General features: G+C 41.5%; 1 protein-coding gene across 3 annotated transcripts in view; it reads right to left on the reverse strand.

Moving 5' to 3' along the window:
- LOC146573854 (inter-alpha-trypsin inhibitor heavy chain H3-like) overlaps positions 1 to 6589 on the reverse strand; it is a 39414-nt gene extending 32825 nt beyond the window's left edge. For 2 of the 3 annotated variants that reach the window (XM_085273288.1, XM_085273287.1), the window contains exons 1-8: positions 6434 to 6589; positions 5762 to 5866; positions 5095 to 5631; positions 4875 to 4904; positions 4598 to 4621; positions 809 to 963; positions 553 to 657; positions 294 to 456 (exon numbers count right to left, since the gene is read on the reverse strand). In XM_085273288.1, the coding sequence (XP_085129414.1) occupies positions 294 to 456; positions 553 to 657; positions 809 to 963; positions 4598 to 4621; positions 4875 to 4904; positions 5095 to 5208 (591 nt within the window). In that variant the 5' untranslated portion in view covers positions 5209 to 5631; positions 5762 to 5866; positions 6434 to 6589. Of the gene's footprint in view, positions 1 to 293; positions 457 to 552; positions 658 to 808; positions 964 to 4597; positions 4622 to 4874; positions 4905 to 5094; positions 5632 to 5761; positions 5867 to 6433 lie in introns of those variants that run through there. The other variant, XM_085273289.1, reaches the window with a different exon arrangement.
- Positions 6590 to 17143: the final 10554 nt, after the last annotated feature.

The following is a 17143-nucleotide window of genomic DNA, read 5'->3' on the forward strand; positions in this document are numbered from 1 at the left end:
AAAAAATAAAAATAGATGCAGCTTACTGGTAAGTTGTTATGGTGAGCTATTTTTAGAACAGGCCCGCGGGTGACTCATGTGGTCCTTGCGGGCGACCTGGTGCCCGCGGGCACCGTGTTGGTGACCCCTGTCTTAATGCATGCTCAATCATCCAGGTAAGGAAATCCCAAAAAGTTCATTTGTGGATTCTGTTAGTGTGGACCTAGCGTTTTTAGAGGGAGAAATGTTTCGTCACTCATCCAAGTGACTTCTTCAATCTCAGCTGACTGCATGTTTGTGCAACCTGGATTCACCTGAAAGTCCTGAACCAGTGTTTTGGGTTTGACTCTGGTCAAAAGCTCATATCGGCCCAGTTTCCTCTGAAGGAGCTCCTCATATGTCAGGACAAAGGTCACGTTGCTTTCAGCTGCAATATTGACAGAGACTGAAAACTTCTCCATCTTTCTTCCAGAAGCCCTGGAAATAACAACAACAAAAATGTCGCAGAGATATCTGAGAGCTGTTCCGGTGAATTTACATGATCTGTGTTTCTGGTTCATCTGGACGACTCACTTGACGAGTCCAGCAGTCTGTCCAGAGGAAACAGCCTTCTCGTACTGTTTCTTAGCTTTCTCTTTGTCCTTCACCTCTCCGACATACACCTGACCCTCGATTTCCCTGTGAGGCACAAAGATGGAGATAGACATGAGGGATGTAAAGCACATAAATGGACACCAAGATAGTGAGAAATTCAGCTTTGGAGCACAGTTGTGAAATGAAGGACTGGCCTATAAAACTGTCAGAATGATTAGAGAGGAAACAGACTAACATGCTGAAGTTTGTGATGAAAGCAGTCTTGGGCAGCTCCACTTCAAAAAAGATTTCCTGTGACGAGCTTGCTTTGTTGAACGCCTTGGAGGTCATGACAGTGTGGGCAAAACAAGAGGTCACAGTGCAGTCCACTGTCACACTGTGCACCTCCACCTGAGACAGAGAGACAGAAGAAAATGTAGGAAGATAAAAATGGGTTTCTCTCTATGAATCTGATTTTTTAATCTGAATTAAATCAACTCTCTCACATGTGTAATGAATCAGCATATAAGAAAAGAGCTGCCCTTTTATTTTCTGTTTAAAACACAATTGTTCCTCTGCTCAGATCTTCACAAAAGCAGCAGGTGTTGCATAAATGTACAATTTATAATCTCTTGACCCTTTTTTTAAACACTCCTTGTTTGTATCACATCACTAAACTGAGCTGAGAGTATTTTACAAATTTTACCTGTGTGCTGTTCATCTGGATGGACTAGCTTAATATGTCCACCTGCTGTTTAAAGGAGTTTGCGTTCTCCTTTCATGTTGCAGCATTGTTTTGGGTGGGATTTTTTTTGCCAAACTGACCTTTGGTAACTCACATATTCCTATTTGTTTATACATTAATGAGGTCTAGTTTATATCAAGTGTAGTGTTTGAATTAAAAAAGCCTTTCAAAGTAATGAAAGGTAGGGCTGTTCGATATAACGATACATATCGGATGACAATATAAAAACATCTATCGTTTCATTTTACGCTGTCGTTTGTTTCGTGGTGTCGCAAAATAAACTGTTGACAGCAATATTTTTTCCATCGTTCTGATGGTCACTTTAGTCAGTGGCGTGTCTAGAAAATTTTTGTTGGGGGGGCCAGGTATGGGCACAGATTTGGAGAAGGGTGGCAGATGTAATTGGCAGATAATGTTAAAAACAATTCTACCAACCATTAACCATAATTCAATAACCCTATAAACCTAATAACCGAATGCGCTTTTAACGCTTATTAGAATGAGATTTTAACCACTACGGTTTTTAGATACTGCGTCGATAAAGTACAAGAGATACAATCAGTGCTTTGTCAGTGTTTATTCAGCATTCAAGGACAGCAATATTTGCATAGTATATTTACTGAGATATAGTGCACATATGTTTTGGGCAAAAACATTATTGAATATTAAAATACGAACATTTTTAACATACAATTGGGCAAATTAGCCAATGCAAAACTTTATCTGCCTGTTAAAAAAAAGAAGATAATCTTCTCACAAACTGGTGTTTGATTTTGAAACAGGAAAAAAGTGGGGAAACAACTGAAAAGACTAACATTTGAATAAAACCTGAAAGCAAGTAAATACTTTCTATGCTGCCTTATGGTAAACTTTGGTAGTATTGATGTATAAAGAACAATACTGGCTGATGATGAAATACAGTCAGCTGGCATGGTGACACTGCCAGTATTAACCTGCAGGGCTGGACTGGGACAAAAAGAAAAAATCAGCCCGAGACATTTTAAATGAGAATAAGAAAGTAAAGTATTTCTTTGTGCCCCCCTCTCCCTGTTAATGCCCTACCTGGCCCCCTGGAAACACTTTGCTAGATCCGCCCCTGCACAGCTATCAGCTGTCAGCTACTTAGAAAAGGATCCTGGTGTTATTTGTCTCTCAGAAACAGTTCATAACTTCCCTTCAACTCATTCATGTCACCTAAAAGGTAAACCTGTTTCTCCATCACCTGTTCAGCTCTGATGATTCAGTAAGGACATCTCCTGGTTTCATCTTCATGTTTCCCTCTCACCAGATATCCAAACCGACATCATGACCAGCAGCTTTACAGCTGTGGCTCCAGCAAACATCAGCTGATACTAGAAATTAATATTAAATAAATTCTAACAACAGCTGATCAAGCTTAAACATGCTGCTGTTGTTTAGCGGGAAATCCGCTGGTTTCCTCTTTCTGGCGCAAAGTGGGCGATAAACAAACAAGAGAGGAAAGCCGATCAGCTGATCATTGATCAGTTTCATGATTGAAGTAGAAACAGGAGAGGGAGGGGGAGAGAATGAGAGAAGAAGAGGCAGCTGTGCAGCAAAGACACAGAATAACTCCAGCTTTGTGTCTTTTTTTTCATTCTAGCTGAAGTACGGGACAAACTGCGTCCCCTCTCAGCTCAATACGAAACATGTAATATTTTCTCTGAATGAGGGACCATTCCATTTTTTAAGGAGCCGTTGGCAACTCTACTAACTAACCTTATGAATAAAATAAAGTTCACTATCAATAACATCATAGCACCCACCCAGCTGTATAGAAACTCCGTCATACTAGCTAGCACGCAGAACGAGTTATTGTAACTGACTGTAAAAAGTCAGCACAACGAAAATAAACTCCACCTAAACTTGGTTTATATCTGACCCAGACAGACTGCAGGTCATAACTTCTTACCTGAAATTCAGTTCACCTGACACTTGGGCCGGCGGCCTCCTCGGGTCTCTCCTCCTCCTGCCTCCCCTTCCCTCATCCACCTGCTGGCCTCTGTGGAAGCTCCGCCATAGCCACCACCAAACAACTGAGTTATTTTTACACATCGGCCAGCATCTGGCCAGCCCACCACCTGTCATTGTTCATGCCATTACAAAAAAAAAAAAAAAAAGAAAAAGAAAAAAAAGTCATCAGGCCACTGGGTAAATGCCCGGTATGCCTGATGGCCAGTCCAGCTATGTTAACTTGTTAATCTTTTGCCGAAAAATTGTTTTTTGCGGTGCCGGCTCTCCTTCCTTTGCTAACATGATGCTCATAGTGCAGAAGCCGATGCTGCATTCACTTACAATCGGATATCTGAGCTTCACTGTGAAAACATAAATCGTACATTTGATATTTCATTGAATTTTATTGTTTTAGCTTCGGGGTGGCACCTGGGGTGGCCAGCCTGGTTGCGGGATGGCCTGTGCCCCCCCAGGCCACCCCGCTGGCACGCCACTGACTGTAGTGACTATATTAATTTCTTAAAGTTCTCTCTTTCTCTTATATTTAATATAACCACACTACTGACGGACAAGCGCCTGTTTTTATGCGTTGTCGTTAGCAACAGCGACGGTAACACCTTCGCGTGTCCGCTTGTTTATGTTCCACATAAACCTTTCACAATAAAGCTCAAGATCCTGTTGGGACTTTTCATAAACTGAATCATGTGAAAGAGCAGATTATTTACGGATGAGAAATAAAAAAGAGCCGTCAGGTGCTAAAAAATAAACCTTAGACTCAAACGTTAGAACAGGCTTTTCCCCGCAGCACGCCGTCTAATGAATACAAAGAAAACAGCGGCAGTTACAACTTATGTCTAAAAATGTATCGTTTCATGCATCGGTTAAAACACTCGACTCCAGGTAAAGGACGCGCAGCTGGAAATGCTTCACGCAAGTCGAGCTGCCCGAGATTCACAGAATTTACAGAAAATGTTAAATTTTTGTGATTTATATCGTTATGGGACGATAGAATTCTTATATCGGGATATGAGATTTTGGTCATATCGCACAGCCCTAATGAGAGGCTGTTATAATGAGTTTGCTCATTTGGGGAAAGTAATAGAAGACAGGAGAAATCTTTACAGATTAATCAGCAGCCCCGACACTACACTTTGATCACACAGTTTATTTGGCAGCCATCACTTCAGGTCCCTGTGAGCTTATCCACACATCCCATCGAGAACAACAAGCAGGTTTCTCTCCATGAATCTGATCTGTTAATCTGAATTAAATCAATTATCTCCCATCACCATTATCATCACCAGGAATATGAATGGATACATTTCTTACCATTGCTTCATTTGTACTTCTTTTCTGTAAGAAAAAAGGGCGATAGATTCAGTTCACACATAGTCTCTTTGTCTTAGTGAAAACACCTCATTAGGTTTAAATCACTGTTAAACTGCAGTTTCTAGTACTGCATCATATCAGCTCAACTTCATAACACAGATCACACCATTTTTTAAGACATATCTACTGGTAAACTGACAAATACATAAATATACGATGGAAATGTAGATCTTAGTGCTGCCTTGTTTTTTTTTAATGCGAATCGTTTGCCAAGTACCTGCAGTGATCTGGCAGCTCCTCTTCTTTCCTGAAATACACACACAGGATATTATGGAGAATACATGAAGTAAGTTTTAAGAAAAAACTCAGACAGTTTGTGATTAAGTTTTGCTTTGTTGTTTTAAATTAAATTACAGGACTACTTTCTGAGGACAATGCTGTCAAAATCATACCAAAATGTTTTTTCGGTTTCATATCACAAAAGTGTTTGACGTTACCTGTATGGCTTCATCGTGCCTGGAGATGACCAGAGCTCCTGAGGCTGAGCTGCTCAGCCAGAGGCAGGCGCAGCCCCACAGCAGCAGCAGGCGAACACCCAACAGTCCAGACATGATCAAACTCTGACTGAACACTGGCTGACTTCAGTGCAGAGCAAAACTCTCAGTGTCCTGTGGGAGGGACACGTATCTGTGTGTTTTCCTATATTGACCAGCTGCCCTAAGCTCAGTGTCCAGGAGGCTGTGAGGTGCTGTGAACCACAAAGATAATATTTGCTAGTTTGTGGAAGTCTGGGAGAGTGAATCCAATCGACACTTATTTAAACACTTAGCAAAGTGACAATAAAATCGACATCCATGGTTTCAAGATCAAGAAAGAAATCTGAAAAAGTTGGTTCTGTTCATCTGGACGTAACGTTTTCAGTGGGAGAAACGTTTCATCACTCATCCAAGTGACTTCTTCAGGCTCAGCTGACTGCAGGCTTCCCCAACCATATTGACAGAGACTGAAAACTACAGTGCTTTCTTCCAGAAGCCCTGTAAACAAATAAAAACAAATTAAAAAAGTAAAAACACAACAACAACAACAAGACTATCACACTATCACACATTAACAGCTCCAGTTAATTTGTACAATCTGTCTTTCTGGTTCATCTGGACGACTCACTTGACGAGTCCAGCAGTCTGTCCAGAGGAAACAGCCTTCTCGTACTGTTTCTTAGCTTTCTCTTTCTCCTTCACCTCTCCGACAAACACATGACCCTCAATTTTCCTGTGAGGCACAAAGATGGTGATTGACATGAGGGATGTAAAGCACATAAATTGACTGCATGATAGTGACAAATTCAGCTTTGGAGCACAGTTGTGAAATGAAGGACTGTCCTATAAAAACTGTCAGAATGATTAGAGAGGAAACAGACCAATGTTGTTCCCTAAAACAGGGGAAATAGTGAGGAGAAGTGAAAGAATGGCACGGACACGCAGCTCTCACTCTCACGCGTCTGTATATAGTGACAATACTTTACATAACATTAACGGACAAAAACATATTTTTAACTTGCAGATGTTAGCTGACACAGTCACGAACTTTCCACAGCAATGAAATAATACTTTAAGTACTGCATGTCGTTCAGTAGTTAACTTTTACAGACAGTAACAGAAAAAAATCTTCACACAATATGGCGGAGTAATAGCGAAAACAAGCATACACAACAACAGAGGTTTTCAGCAAAAACAGTCCGCAATTCACATCTTCCGCTACAACGAACAATGATAATGGGCTAATAAGCAACAGTAACACATGCTGCCACGTTTATACAGATCTGTGCATGGCACTTACTATAAACAGGGGAAATAGTGAGGAGAGCCAGATCTTTGAAGTGAGCGACGCGAAACCGCTCCCAATGGATTTTTATTTTTTTTATTTTTCTCACGCTCTCTCTCGCACTTTTTTCCGCTTCTTCTTCTTCTTCTTTTACGTATTATTGGTGGTTGGCAAACAACTGCATGGTGCATTACCGACACCACTGGTATGGAGTGTGGACAGAAATCACGCTAAAAAACAAAACAAAATAAAAACAAACAAAAAAACCCACTTCATATCCTCCCAAACAACCTTCCTTCTCTCAAAAACTGAAACAATGCCTGATAACATTTATCCCCTGACTCCTTCTGCAGTAAATCTACAAGATCAAGTTTCATAGCAATGCTACTGAGATTTTGGACCAACCGTCTCCTCTCTACCATATAATTCCGACACTGCAAAATAACATGCTCCAAAGTTTCATCCGCTCCACAATAATCACATTTCCCTGATGCATGTTTCCCTATCAAGAACAGTGTGGAATTCAAACCCGTATGCCCAAATCTCAGTCTTGACACCACCACCACCTCCTCTCGCCTACTCCTTCTTGTGGATCTCCTCACTCCCACCCCCCTTTGAATTTTATATAACCACCTTCCCCTCCTGTCTTCTTCCCACTGTTTCTGCCATCTACCTGCCTAAAATCTTCCACCCACTGCACTGCTAATAGAATCGCTATCATTTCTCCTGTAAACACAGACAATCCATTATTAATCCTCTTCCCAATTTTTACCATAAAGTCCGGAATTACTACTGCCACCCTCACTTGACTAGCTGGATTCTTTGAAGCATCCGTATATACTTGCACATACCCATAATACTGATCTATGAAACCCTGAATTGAGTGTAGACCACCTGCCCCGTCCTTACTCTTCTCAAAGAAAAATCTACAGCTGCTTCAGGAAGTATCCATGGAGGGATTGCAGGCACTCACCGACATATGTCTAAGTGGTCCAATTTAAGTTCCCTAGCTCTTCCCCCCACCACCTATCCAAAGCTCTTTAACTCCCTACTGCCCATCTCACAGCAAGGTCTAAGTACATCTAATGTAGGGTGACCCGTCCCCTGACCCTGTAAGTTTGCCCAATATGTCAATTTAAACTGTTCCCTCCTCAACCCTAGTGGCATTTCCCCCATCTCCACCTGCAAGGCTACAGTGGGAGTCATCCTAAATGCCCCTGTACAAAGTCTCAACACCTGATACTGAATCAAATCTAGCTTGCTAAGAGAAGTGTCTGCTGCCGAATTATATGCCAGACAACCATAATCTAACAATCCAGTGTATATAGCCCTCAGGGACTCCCTATCCGCGCCCCAATCCTTCCCAACCAAACACCTCAAAATGTTCAAAACTTTTTTACACTTATCAACGGATCAAAAATCTCACGGTTCGGATCGGATCACGGTTTTAAAGTCACGGATCGGATCAATTTTCGGATCAGCAAAAATAAAAAAAAGACAAAAATTCTACTTGCCATTTACTTATTTAAGTATTTTTTGCCTATTAAAAAACATTCAACTGAAGACTCATTCCACGCACTTATATAAAAACAAGTTATGGTGCAATATGGACATTATGGACCATGCTGGGCAGCCTCTGCATCCTCTGCACAGAGCCATAAACAACCAGAGGCAGTGGCGGTCCTAGCCTGTTTCGCGCCCCGGGCGAACCCCCCCCCCCCCCCCCCCCCGCCCCACACACACACACACACACACACACAAAACATATCAAGGATTATACATTAACATAAAACTGTTGTCGGAACCATACTGAATTTCGCCAGAGACACACACACACACATATGAAGAGAGGGAGAGTATGCATTGTATGCAAACGGCTACCAAACAGCCATCATAATTCATCATACAATGAGAACAGGACGAATCAACAATTAACAAGGACTAATTAATATTAAAATCTGTAACATAATGTATTGTTTGGAATTTAGTCTGTTACTGTTAGTATTTTTACCATTTCTTTTTGGAGCAACTGTAACCCACATAATTTCCTTAGGGATTAATAAAGTATTCTGATTCTGATTGTTTCAGGATGACCTGCCATTATCCAATGACACATCTGCTTACCTGTATCTTTTGCTCGTTTCTCCTCCTCTTGTTTTCCCTTTTTTCTAAACTGAGGACCTGATGGCTTTGAACTTTTCTTTTCTATCTTCCATTGGTTTTAATTTTGCACTCCAGTATGAACACAAATCCCCCAACACGAGGATCACCACAACATAACCTAATAGACCTACACCTTAGTTCACAGATTTGCTTTGTCTAAGGTTTATTTCTGGGATTTCACACAACCTAGGATTCAAATCATGAATACATAATGGACTTGGATTTACATCATTATGAATGAAATGTGCTCTATTTGGAAGCAGCCGGCCCCCTCCCCTTTCGACGGGTTGTGTGTGAGACTTTAAATCATCAAACTGTAAATTATAAATTTTAAATTGTTATTGATCCCTTTACCCCTGGTCCCTAAAGTGTATATTTATTTTCTTACTCTTCTTATATATATTGTTTGTTTACTTGCACTGCTGTAACTGGAGCCTAGTCTCGTCTCTCTATATACTGGACTGTATGTAGCGAAGATGACAATAAAGTTTACTTTGACTTCAGCAGCGAGCAGGCGCACCGAGGGCTAAAGAATTTTGAAAAAACATCGGTGCAAATTATAAGTCTGTATCATAATGTCTGGTGTTTTCGTGTTTGTTGTTTTGTTTTTATTTTGTTTTATTTTGCGAGTTGGTTATTAGATGCTGCTCCAGCCAGCTAGAGAATCCCCCGCCGCCCCGCCCTCTCCTCCCAGTGCCGCAAGCAGCAGGCGCACCTCGCAAACGTGTCGCCCGTATCAAAACCCGCTACTGACCAGAGGAGTCTGTTCAGTGACATGTTGCTTCTCCCAAAGTCAAGGACCAGCAAGTCCTTTGTCCCACACGCCAACAAACTGTTTAACTCCTCGCTGGAGGGGAAACGGGGACAGAGGAGGGGGAACAAGTAGCTGTAGTGCCTTTTCACTGTGCAATAGTTTTTGTTAATATCCAACGGTGTAATAGACTCACAATACTTAAAATGTGCCGTTCCCTTGTATTCTTATTCCTATTTATTCTATTTATCCCTTTTGCATTCTCTGTATTTATAAATGTGTATATATGGTATATTTCTGCTCACATTCTGCAACTTCTGTTGGTGCTGTGCTACTGGAAACTGAATTTCCCGGAGGAACCCACCCGAGGGATAAATAAAGTTTCATCTAATCTAATGTAATCTATAGTGCAGTGCAGGGCTTTGTACCACCCCGCTGTGACGGTCACGTGGCTTTCCGTTGCCCTGGAGCTCCACCCAGGGGCGATTTTAGCCCATTTTTGGGGCATGAATCAAAGCACCCCCAAAGATTTCTTACTTTTTCGACTTTTTTTTTTTTTTGACAATATTTGCTGTTTGTGTGACACACTACTAAAAATATAAAAAGCATACAGTACTTGGTTGAGACGTAACATTTTAACAACAAAAGTATAGATAACCCCCCCTCCCTCCCAAAATGGTTTGTTCCAGCTCTCCCCTACTCTGGCTCTAGCGTCCTTTTTGCCAGAGTGATGGTGGCTGAGACGCAGCTGAGTGGATGTGTAAGTGCCTGGCTTAAAACTAGCTACATTTAACCTTCAGTTACTCTTTATATAGTTAGGAAGGAGTCAGACCATGTTTCTTTTTAGCTGAAAAACATTACACCAGGTAACCTGCAGTGTTGAAAACGTGTTTTCCGACAATGTTGGCTACCCTACAATCCGTCCTGCTCTGTAGTAAAATCAGCGACATTTGACCGTCCTGTTGCTCCCATTGAAATGTATACAGCCTATTTAAAATCTAAAACTTAAAATTGTCCGTAGCCTAAAGTTGTTACCACTGTCCTGTTAGAAATGGATACTAACTAGCTAACTGACTGAATGCCCATTAACCTTATAACTCCTGTTGTGTGTGTGTACAGAGAGACAGCCAGGTTTATAAGGGATATAAGGAAGTTTTTTTCAAAAACAGGAGCCACATTCAAGTAAAAGTGTAAAATCAAATGATCCGTGAATCAGGAATAATGTTGGATCAGTGTTTGAATAATTATATCTTTTATTAGATGTGGTTTGGTTATTTGCCTTTTGGTTGAAAGTACACTGAGAGAGGACTTTTTCATTAGTGATCTTAATAGTATTTTTTTATATTAATGTAATTTTTCATCTAATTGTATGCAAACTATTTGTGTATGATTGTCAGTCCAAAGAGGGAGAGAGGAAAGAGGGGAATGTGAGGGGAAAGTAAGAACCAGGTAAGAAAACAGACAGGGGAACAGTGACAGGCAAAACAGAAACTGTTAAACTGACAAAGAGAAAAAACCTGGAAGTTGTGTTCCCCCTATATTAAAGGTGCTATACAGAATCTGCTAAATAAAAAAAAAACTGGGTTGAAACATTTTTGACCCTCTTTAACAACATTCCAACATAACATTATCATTGATTGGGGAGATTAAAATTAATGATATATTTTTATGTAGTTCAGCCACAACTCTACTAAAACCTCAGCCAGTAATAGGTAGGCCAACTTTTGGACCGTCCAGTTGTCTGTATGACTGCCGCAGTACTAGGGGTGGATTTTAATAATCAATTCATTGATTAAAATTGATTCTGGCTTGGATAACGTGATATCGATTCATTAAAATCCTGAATCGATTTTTTTTATATATAAATGTATTTTTCCCAAAATTCCAGAATCTCAGGTGAAACGTCACAAAATTCTGACAACCACCAAACATTTAAAACAGTAAATGAGAGCAGGTACATGGCTTCTGCACAAAGACGTAAACACAAAGAGCGGACCGCGGATCAGAATCAGTGAGATGTCGCCTTTCTCACCCGACGGCACGGACACGGTCGGGGCTGAAAGCTGACAGCTCGCTGATTCAGATGTTTCGGCGGATCTGCGCTTTGTGTTTACGCCCTTTTTGCGCTGATTCTAAAGCTGTTCGTTTTATCTCTCTCCAAACAATATTGACTGAACCAGCAGCAAAAGAAGATCCAAACTAAGCTTCACATAAACATTGTCATACTTTTGCTGTTTTGCTTCCACCACAATAAGATCACACTTCATGCACAGCTCTCTCTCTCTCTGTACTTCAAGAACAGTTTCCCGTCTATCCCCGAAATTTGTTTTCTGCATTATTCATTTGCTTGTTAAGCACAAGACTACCGTTATTTACAGCGCTGTCGGCCGATGTTTTTTTTTTCCTTTTACTTACTTCCGAAAAGAAAACCTAATTTCTGCCGTTCAATACTGAACAAATCTAAACTTTTTAAAATTATGCAAAATACAAAATGCTTAGCCGTGTCTCTAATAAAACCGCTGTAACTTCAGAGGTAATGTTCATATGTTGATTAATGTTTTTCTTTCGTTTTTGATGTACTGCAGAATATTTTTTAAAAATCCCAGGAAAACCACCTTCATGTTTTTCTGTGTTTTATCTTCAGCTACTTTGACACAAAGGCATCTGCTGTGATGCTCACACCTTTGATAAAGTCTCGCAAGTGTCAGCTTCCTTTTTATAGATACAAAAATATGTAAACGTACTGATTTGAATTATAATATTTCTGACTGTCTGAGGCAAAATTTCCCAGATTCAAATTGAATTGAATCAAATCGAATTGAATTGTATCGAATCGAATCGTTGATCGAATCGATTCAGGACCTTGTGAAACGGAATCGAATCAATTCTAGAAATCAGTGACGATACCCAGCCCTACGCAGTACGTACATCACATTTGCACACTATCAGAAAGTGCCAAATGGTGCCCTGGTGGAGTGAGGAGCTGTAAAGAGAAGCAGAGTGCTCTGTTTATATTCTAAAAATGTTTTAAGCTTGTTTCAAAAGATTCTGTACAGCAGCTTTAAATGTTTTCCAAAAGGACACTTACCTTTTCAGTGTTTCTCAAACTTTTTACAGTGTGTACTACCTGATAAAAATGTCAAGCTCTCCCAAGTACCACTATGAAAGCATGAAACTCATAAATCTTACAACACAAAATTAGTATTATTAAATTAGTAAAATTAGTATCTGCAGTAAAGATTTTTTCATACATTGTATACATTGTACCACAGGCAAAGTTGCCTCCATTTTTATAGTTTTTTTTATTAATATTTTGTAATAATTTATTTGTAATAATTTATTCTGTTTTGGGAGTGTTTTTTATGTATCTGTATTATATTATACATACACATTAAAAGTGAATCTCTGTCCAAAAAATGCAGTCAGTTTACTTTTTACTCACTATGAGCATCATTTATTATTCTCCCGCAGTAATTAAGGTTAGGATATGTTTTTTTTTTTATTCCAATCCATTCTTCTTTTGCAGCATTTAAATAACCTTTATCAGATTTGATGGTTTTGTTACAGACTTTTCAAATAGGTGTTTTGTTTTTCTTTCACAAATGTGGGATTAAATTGTTAAAATGTACAAAACAGTGATGTCATGTTTTGTGATGAGGACCCAGGCACAGAGAGACTTGATGAATTTATCTTATGATTTAATAAAGAAATTTGCAGACTTGCACAGAGATGGTAAAATTATGATTACTGATAACGGAGAAGAAGACAACAGACGACGAGGACAGGGAGGAACAGGGGTTTAAATGCACCAAGGAGACAGTCATAGAGAACTTGGGACAACTGGAGACATTTAAGGATGCAGGGATTGACAGGGAAGAAGTATCATCATGACGTGTAAAGTTTATCTTGCCTGGTTGGCTGTAGGGTGGCTGTAGCTCAGGTGGTAGAGCAGGTCATCTACAGATCGGAAGGTTGGTGGTTCGATTCCTGGCTTCCCCCAGTCTGCATGCCAAATATCCTTGGGCAAAATATTAACCCCAAATTGCTCTCCGATGCAATGTGTGAATGTTACTTAGAAAGCACCTAGAACAATGTGCTTGTGTGAATGGGTGAATGCACAAGTTGTGTAAAGTGCTTTGAGTGCTCAGAAGAGTAGAAAAGCGCTATATAAGAACCAGTCCATAGTTGGGCAGCTCTCTGGGTGCTCAGCACCCCCAAAGCTCTAATCCTAGAATCGCCCCTGCCCACAGCCATCTTTGAAACATTGTTCAGGCATAACTGTATATATTGCATGACAAAGATGTTAAAAAAGCATAAATAACAGTAGTTGTTAAAAAAATACATTTTATTTGTAGCTCATAAAGGTCGATTTGTACGTATTAAAAAGCATTTGCTTTGATGATCATTACTGCTGCTCAAGTTAATAGAAAGATGCAAAATCTTATTTTGAGTTATTTCATAATGCAGGATTTATGTAAATCAGATTAGTTTTTCTATTTTGTATTTCTTTACAACTACAGTTTTACCACTTGTCAAATGAAGATTATGAGAGTAAAAAGTCAACTCTACAAACACCAAGCTAAACCTTTGTATTCACTGACAAAGGTTCCAAACATTGTGGAGGGAGTGTGTGTGAACAAACATCCACAGTTGTTAGGATGCCTGGGTCGTTGACCCAGGGTTTTGAGTTTATTATATTATTTCTAGTCTTTGGTTTCTTTGAGTTCTGTCTTATGGTTTATGTCTCTGTGTTCTCTAGTTGTTCTGTCTCCCCTGTCAGCTGTATCCCCCTTGTCAAGTTCTCGTCTCTGTGTTATGTTTCCTGTTTTACTTTCTAAGTCCGTGTCTCATGTAAATGCATCTGATTTTGCTTCCTTTGTCTCGTTAGTCCTGATTTGCCCCAGCTATGTTTCCCTCCTGTTACCCATTCCCTGATTGCTCCCTCTGTGTATTTAAGCCCTGTGTTTCTCTGTCTCCGTGTCACAATCTACCCTTATCTAGCTGTGTGTTCTGGCTGTGTAAGTGTATTTTGTATTCCTAGTTTTGTTACACTTTTGAGTAGTGATGGGCAGATGAAGCTTCATGACGCACTGAAGCTTTTCATCCAATTGGTTCACCCCAGCGCAAAGTGTCTTGAAGCTTCATTTGCTCTAGTAGGACATCTACTGGATGTAAAAATATTAGTTGGCATGAATTTGAAGACTGTGGCCTTTTGCACACAGCCTGTAAATGTCAACAACAAAAGGAGTGTGTAAAACATCTATATTGTAGTGATGGCAGCATACTTTGTATATTTATACTGGCAGTATGGAAAATGATAATTTGGAAATGCTTAAAATGGAAATGATCATATACAGTGAGGTGAGGTGTGGTTGGGGTGTGGACAGTAGTTGTGCTTTTGTAACGTTGAGGTATTGACAGCTACACACTGAGGCTTTGAGCCTCAGTCCTGCCCACATTTTATTCTGTAAAAACTAAATTTTCACTGCTTTTATGACCTTTTTAGTGGGGAGAACATAGCTAGGATTTAATGATTTAACAAATCTTTTAAATCCTTTGTCCTCCACAATGCTAAATGGCTGGGAGTCCTCAATCACCATGCTGACCAGGTCTTCATCTATTTGAGATTGTTCTCCTGAGGAAAGACAACAACAAAAAAGCACAAATATAAATATCACACACATAACTTATTACACTTGTATAATATTGTTATATCATTTAGTAACATTACGGCATGCTATATTATCATGGCATTTGATGGTTCACCTGGTCTTGCTCCACAATTAGTGTTCCCCCTATTCTCATGCAAAGCTCTGTAGCGCCTAAGCATGGATGAGGTGTTGTTGTTATATCCCAGCTCCCTGGCACATAGCAAACACTTCACCTTGTACAAAAGTAAAGCCGCTTAACATAAATTGTATTGCACCACCAGTATTATGAAAATACATCTTCTGTAGAAATTTACATACCTTGTTGGGAGGAATAAAATCAAAATGTTCCCACACAGGGGAGGACATCCTCCTCTTCTTAGCTGGCTCCATTCTCTTCTGACTTTCTCTCCTCACTCTCATAAACCTCCAAACTGTCTCCAAACTGTCTCCAAACTCTCACTAACCGCAACTCTCCATCAAACACCTACATTTTGAATGAAGTCTGAGGGGTTTATATCGCTGTCATAGCTCGCGGCAAAGTTCGAACCACTTCATGAACCAGTCACGTGGTAAAGCCGGGCAGCGAGGCTTCGGACGTCATCATTTTCAGCTCCTCCCATAAATCAAGCAAGCCTCGATACGCTCATCGCAGAAACGCCCCCTCAATTACTCGACACAAGCTTTGAAGCCTCGATACAGAATGTCACATCACTACTTTTGAGTTCATGTTCCGCCTCTGAGTGTCTGCACATTGGGTCCTCCTACTACCACTTCTGCCTGTACACAGCCTTCACATAACAGAAGATCGCGACCAGAACATGGACCCCGCAGACTCATTTTCCTCGGAGTTCAACGCCGAGATGATGCGGATGGTGAGTCTGCTCGACCGCATTGCCCAGTCACAGGATTTACGGACTATGGCAGTCGGGCTAAGCGCAGTAGATGCCATCATTCGGCATAACCCTCAGCTTTCTCAGTTTGCTAAGGACACTAAGTTGGATGGCACCATTACTGCCTGGAGAGAGCAAGTCAGGGTTGGTGAGCTTGCTCTCTCACTCACTAAATCTTCCCCATCGCTGCTTCAGCAAGACACACACTCTCCACCTGCCTCTATGCTGCCACGGACTTCCTCTCCTTCCGGGACCTTGTTCACCTGTCCATTCACCTCTTTCCTGGCAGCTATGTGGTCGGAAGATCAGGAGGAGGTCTCCATTTCTTCACCGGTTCCTGTTTCCTTGTCCCGAAGGAAACGGCACCACCGCCACTCCTCTCCCCAGTCATCTGTTCTGCAACCTGGTCCTGCTGGAGGGTCCGAGGAGCCCGTCCGGCCTTCATCTGTTGTTCCCGCTGGGGGTTCTGGAGAACCGCACCAGCCTTTGTTTGCCTCTGCTGGAGGGTCCGAGGGGCCCGCCCAGCCTTCTGCCTCTGCTGGAGGGTCCGAGGGGCCTGTCCAGCCTTCTGTTCCTGCTGGGGGTTCTGGAGAGCTGCACCAGCCTTTGTTCGTCTCCGCTGGAGGGTCCGAGGGGCCCGTCCAGCAACCTGCCTCCGCTGCAGTGCCATCACCTGCGGCTCCCACGCTGTCGCCTGCAGCGCCACCACCTGCGGCTCACGCCGTCGCCTCCCACAGCCTCAGCTACAGCTACAGCTTTAGCTTCGCCTGGTCCAGCCTCAGCTACAGCTTCAGCTTTGCCTGGTCCTGCCTCGCCTGGTCCTGCCTCGCCCTGTCCAGCCTGCACGTCCTCGCCCTGTCCGGCCACCTTCCAGGCCGTTGGCTAGACATTGTTGTTGTTGCGGCCGGCCTCCGGACCTGCCCCGCCGTCGCCGTCCGCACGGTCGGCCCCCTGAACTGTTCGGGCTCCTGTGCTGTTGGCCCCCGGGCCGGCCCCCTGAACCGTTCTGTTTTGGACTCTGTTTTCTTGGGTTCCAGTGTGTTTCTGTTGTTGTTGTTGTTGTTGTTGTTGGGTTTTTTGTTGTTGTTGTTTTGGACTCGTTTTGTTTTTTGGCCCTCTTGGTGCTCTTTTGGTTTGTTTCGATGTGCTCGTTCAAGCCCAAAACACACTAGATTTTTACATTTTCGTTTTTAACATCATGCATCAGCATTGTTTTGGGAAATATTGATTAGATAGTAATAAAATGTTGGCATGTTTACGATGCCTGTTT

This window comes from Mchenga conophoros, linkage group LG5 (genome assembly GCF_057382185.1).
Source record: "Mchenga conophoros isolate Kocher_MC1m ecotype Shallow Benthic linkage group LG5, M_conophoros_male_GT1.1, whole genome shotgun sequence".
Taxonomy (NCBI): Eukaryota; Metazoa; Chordata; class Actinopteri; order Cichliformes; family Cichlidae; genus Mchenga; species Mchenga conophoros.